Source organism: Crocuta crocuta, unplaced genomic scaffold (genome assembly GCF_008692635.1).
Source record: "Crocuta crocuta isolate KB4526 unplaced genomic scaffold, BGI_CrCroc_1.0 scaffold312, whole genome shotgun sequence".
Lineage (NCBI taxonomy): Eukaryota > Metazoa > Chordata > Mammalia > Carnivora > Hyaenidae > Crocuta > Crocuta crocuta.
The window spans coordinates 365,177-370,742 of NW_027527378.1; the positions used below are offsets into that span (position 1 = coordinate 365,177).

The 5,566-nt window shown below is 47.5% G+C and overlaps 1 protein-coding gene across 1 annotated transcript in view; it reads right to left on the reverse strand.

Moving 5' to 3' along the window:
• RS1 (retinoschisin 1) overlaps positions 1–5,566 on the reverse strand; it is a 21,183-nt gene that overhangs the window by 11,406 nt on the left and 4,211 nt on the right. The window contains exons 2-3 of the mRNA XM_077769963.1: positions 1,049–1,074; positions 39–144 (exon numbers count right to left, since the gene is read on the reverse strand). Coding sequence (XP_077626089.1) covers positions 39–144; positions 1,049–1,074 — 132 coding nt within the window. The remainder of the gene's footprint in view (positions 1–38; positions 145–1,048; positions 1,075–5,566) is intronic.

The window sequence follows — 5,566 nt, forward strand, 5'->3', positions numbered from 1 at the left end:
CCCCAGCCTCTGGTGCCCCAAGGAGAGGAGACACTCACCCGGTATGCAGTCTAAGGAGGTGGCGCCAGCAGACCAGAGGGCATTGGCACCTCCTTGGCAATCGCATTTGCATGCTTTGTGGTACCAGGGGTCTTCAGCCTCATCCTGCGGGAAGCCAGATGGGAAGCAGGGTCAGAAATGTCACAGTCAAGGCCGCCTGGGTGGCTCAGTCGGGTAAGCATCCGACTTTGGCTCAGGTCATGATCTCACAGTTTGTGGGTTCAAGCCCCGAGTCAGCCTCTGTGCTGACAGCTCAGAGCCAGGAACCTGCTTCCGATTCTGTGTTTCCCTCTCTCTCTAACCCCTCCCCTGCGTGTGCTCTGTCTGTCTCTCAAAAAATAAACGTTTAAAAATTATAAAAATAGAATGCTCCGTGTATGAAAATTTTTGGGAAAAGGAAGGAAGGAAGAGAAAGAAAGAGAGAGAAAGAAAGAAAGAAAGAGAGAGATCACAGTCAAAGGCAACTGTGGCCAGAGCCACTGGAAAAGTTTGTGTTCAGAAACCTCGCTCATTCAGTACCTCTACTGTGTGGCTGCTTTTGCACTACGAGAGCACAACTGGAGTATGAATTCAGGCTTAAGACCAACAGTTGCCACTCATCTTTGAGTCCAGATAAACAAACGCCCGTCACTGTGGATGAACAGCTAATAATCTCACAGACTCGCCATGCTGGGAACACTGCTCGCTCCGTTATAGTCATCTTCAGGGTTGTCTGGGGCAGGGGTTGCTCAGTTCAAGGTCAGGCTCCTCACTTCTCCTGGAGGTCGCTTTTAGGGATCCAGTTTTAAAAGGTAATGGACTCATGATTACATCACCTGACTTAAGACCTGGTTTACTTGCATTCTCTCATTAAAACACCACTCTTGAACTTGCCCAGATAAAACAGATAAAGTATGCTATTGGCACCACCAGAATAAAGTACCTTTAAAAAGTACCTTTAAAAAAAAAAAAAAGTGATAATCCTAAACATTATTTTGAGCTAGGAAAATCTTCAAGAACTGTAACATACCTCTGTAGATGACAGTCCCAGGGTGGCTAAGCAGCAGGACAAGAGAGGGAAAAAATCAAGTTAAAAAAAGAAACAAATTCAACGAAATGATACATTACATGGAAAAGTGAAATGAAAATAGTCACATAAAAGTTAACAAGGCCCCTTCTGGAAGAAGTCAAACGAAGTAAATATATGCCAGGAAAAACATCCACAGATCCTGAGAAACCAGGGACAGTAAAATTAACCAGAGAAGGATCATTTTTTTTTCTGTTTTAAAGTAAACTCTACCCCCAGCATGCGGCTTCAACTCACCCCAAGATCAACAGTCACGTGCTCTACTGACTGAGCCAGCCAGGTGGCCCAATTTCACTCCATTTTTTTTGCNAGAGCCTGAGATCAAAAGTCACATGCGCTAATGACTGAGCCAGCCAGGTGCCCGTATTATTTTTGTTCTTTATAGAATTTTGGAAAATACATTAATGTAGCAAAGAGGAAAAATAAAAAAGCACCTTTATTTCTTACCACCGAAGGCAACACTGTTAACATTTTCAAATACACCTTTCCAGTCTTTTTTCTATGTGTGTTTTTTTAAAACATATTTGAGAATCTATGATTTAAATAATGTTTACAATTTACATTGTTAAAGTTGACATTAAGTGCTAGCTTCTTCCTTTACTTATTAACCCTTCTTCAGCAGCAGCAGCCCTAGTGTCTGTCATATCTGTCATATGTGCTATTCAGGAGCTGATTCCTTGTCCCCCCCCCCCCCCCCCCCCCCCCCCCGNACTGTATAATTAATATGGGAAAACTAAGTGTGTAAAATTTAATATAAAACTAACATATAAACTATCTTTATAGAAGTACGAATAAAGAGAATGAATGCACATTTACATTTTTTAACTTTTTCATTTATTTTTGAGACAGAGAGACAGAGTACGAGCAGGGGAGTGGCAGAGAGAGCGGGAGACACAGAATCCGAAGCAGGCTCTAGGCTCCGAGCTGTGAGCTGTCAACACGGAGCCTGACGTGGGGCTGGAGCTCATGAGCTGTGAGATCATGACCTGAGCCAAAGTCAGATGCTCAACCGACTGAGCCAGCCAGGCTCCCCTAAATTTTTTTAATGTTTATTTTTGTGAGAGAGAGAGAGAGCGAGACAGTGTGAGCAGGGAAGGGGCAGAGAGAGATGGAGACACAGAATCCAAAGCAGGCTCCAGGCTCTGAGCTGTCAGCACAGAGCCCAATGGGGGGCTCGAACTCATGAACTGCAAGACCAAGACCTGAGCCGAAGTCGGACGCTTAAGAGTGAGCCACCCAGACACCCCCGAATGCACAATTTAATAGGAAAAGAGTTTGTGTACATTATCATAAACTGTTTACACTCTGCTGCCCAATGCATAACCAGTAGTCCCATGAAGCTATTTGTGTTTAAATTAATTAAAATTAATAACATTAAACATTCCATTCCTCAGTCACACCAGCCACATTTCAGTGCTTCCTGGCCACATGTGGCTAGTGGCTTATATACTGGACAGCACAGGAATGGAACATTTTCGTCAGAGCAGAAGATTCCCTTAGGCAGTGCTTGTTAAAGTACCAAAGTTCCATTTCCCATTTTCAACAAAATGGATATCTTCATTTCTTTTCTGATTATAAAAGCAACACATACTTACAAAAATCTTGACCAAAACCCGAGGGTAGGCAATAGGAAATAAAAGTCCTTCCTTAACCACTTTCCTATCTAAAAGTTGAATCTGATGCCCACAAAAAGACCTTCCAGACTGTTACAGAGAGTAAAGGAATGGATGCATCTTTTGTACCATAATTATAAAAGCTGTATCTTTTAAACTGTGCCTTTATTTAAATAATACATATTTACTTCTCCTGCAAACCGCTTTTTCATGTCCGCTGGGAGCCTGGCACTGCCCCAGGGCCTGGGCCTTCTGAAATGGAAGCCTCACTCTCTGCCCACAAGGGCCTTGATGACCCATGAGAAGACAGACCACTGGGCGATGCACATGGTGAGTACTCCACCGGGTTCTGCATAGGCTGCAGTGGGAGTTAAGGGGAGCATAACTTTTAGTCCGAGCAGTTCAGGGCTACCCCTCACCTGCGGTCCCAAAGTGCTGTCTCTCCTGGGCCCTCGTCCACTGGTTATTTATTCCTGGAGATTCACTGGCCCACCTGCTATGGGCAGAATTGATCGTCTCCGGTAGCAGTGAAGGTTAGGAGTGCCATCTTGGTTGGAGGCCAAGCCCTGTGCTAGCCAAAGAGCTTACCAATGACTTCTTATTTTCAGATCCAATGGTCTCTTTCCAACACTGACCTTATGTCTTCATGCTCCAATGTGCTCTCAGTCCCTTCCGTCTTCCTGTAGCTTCCGTCACACAACTCACCTGGTCTCCCATCGCTCCGTCCTTCTCAGGCTTCTCTGAGAGCTCTGCTTCTTCTACCCACCTCATAAGTGTTGCCACACCCAAGATTCCAATTCTTGCTTTGAAGGGCTTACCAGGTGTCTCCCCATAGGTGTCTCTTACTCTCTGAACTTGGACACAGCCAAGTCTTGACAAGGTCATGGAACAACCTGAACTCTCAGATATTGCTGGTGGGGATGTGAGTTGGTCTAACTTCTTTGAGAAACGACTTGGCAGCTTGTACTAAGGTTGAACGTACATGCGCCCTAGGACCCAGCAGTTCTCCTAAGTGTTTACCGGCCAGAAACGCGTGCATATGTTCTCCTACTGACCACGGCCTGTGCCAGATTCCTCACAGCAGCAGCGTTTGTAGGAACCCCGCATTGGAAACACCCCCATGCCCGTCAAGAGTGGAATGAGTACCTGTGGCAAATTCACACGGGGAACACTATACTGCGGTGACGATGGATGACCTGCACCTCGGCGCCCGCCCCAATCTGGCTGCGTCTCACGAACAGTGCTGAGCGGAAAGTCACATGCTAAAGTGGACACATCATAGGAATCCATTTAAAAGTAATCTACGCCCTTAGACGTTAGGCTCTTGGTCACACTCGGAGCGGGGAGCAGCGAGGAGGAAGCCCAGGAGGCTAGCTGGGGGGCCGGCAACCTTCTGCTATTTGATGTGAGTGCTGGTTATATGGGTGCGTTCAGTAGTGAAAACTCCGCGAGCTGTACACTCACCTGTGCTTTTCTGTACGCGCATCGTACTTAAATGTTTTATGCTTCAACTCCTCACAACCTCCCTCAAATTGTCATTCTCCATTATTCCTTATCCTGCTGAATGGCTTCGCCCCAGGGGCCTTTATCCTCTCTGCCCCCGCTGCCACTGCCTGTGTTAGGCTGCTACTCTCTCTCCCCGGACGCTCTCCCTGCTGAAGAGAGACCTTGCCGCATCTACCCTTCATGCTGCCATGATATGATAATAATGTGTTTCTCAAGGAATTGCCATGATCTATCTCCCGCCTGCCTCTCCGAATTTCTCTTTTGCGCTCCCTCCTACCTGCAACTTCATCACATGCGCCAGGCTGTTTCATGCCTCCATGCCTCTGCCTGCTTTCTTGGCTTTAAAGGCCCTCATCTCCCAACTTTTCTGCCAGCTTATTCCCTTCCCTGTGAAGAGGACTCTTTCTGCCCCCCCACGGTCAACTCACCACTTGCTCTGGCCTTTATGCCCTACCCCTTTCTTGTGCACAGGTTTGTCTGAGCACCTGGACGATGATGGAAATTGATATAAAAGATACTTGATAGTGACTGGCCCCAAAGCATTTATTCAGTAACTAATACTCATTGAGTATCTACTATATTGCAGGCCCGGCTTCAGGTGCCGGGGATATAGCAGTTAACAAAATAGGAAAAGAACCCACCTTCGTAGGGTGTAGTTAGTCTAGGCTGGGGGTGGTGAGGATTAACGAATGAATGAATAAAGTATCCTGCAGTGAGAAGGTGATGTTGGAGCAAAGACCCGAAAGAGGTGAGAGACCTGTGAGCAAAGCATTCTGGGCAGAGGGAACATTAAGTGTAAAGACCCCGAGGTGGGTGGGTACTTGGCGTGTTCTAGACAGAGCCAGGAGACTCTGGGGCTGGAGCCAGGGAATCAGAGAGGGTTTTTGGAGATGAAGAGGCGGGGATAGNAAGGCTGGAGGTGGAGAGCCTCGAGGGACAAGCAGCCTTCATACAGAAGGGAGGTGATGGGGGCAGCGGAGGTGATGGGAAGTGACTGGAATCTGACTGTCTTTGGAAGGCAGTGCCAACAGTACTTTCTGACAGATGATGTGGGTGTGACAGAACGAGGTTCAAGGCTGAGGCGCTGGGGGGGAGGATAGACCTGCCATTTACTGGGAGAGGGGAAGGCTCCGAGAGGAACAGGGAGGCGGGGGAAATGGCGCGAAGATGTTCCGTTTGAGAGGCCTGCGGTCCCCAAGACCTGCAGAGCAGATGCGCCACCGGCATCTAGTTGATTGGGGGTCATTAATCTGGGGGAGGCGCTTGGCTCCACCCCGCCTTGGAGAGAAGCTGGGCAGAGCTGAAATACAGAAAGGCCCTGTCAGTCGGGCAAACATCACCT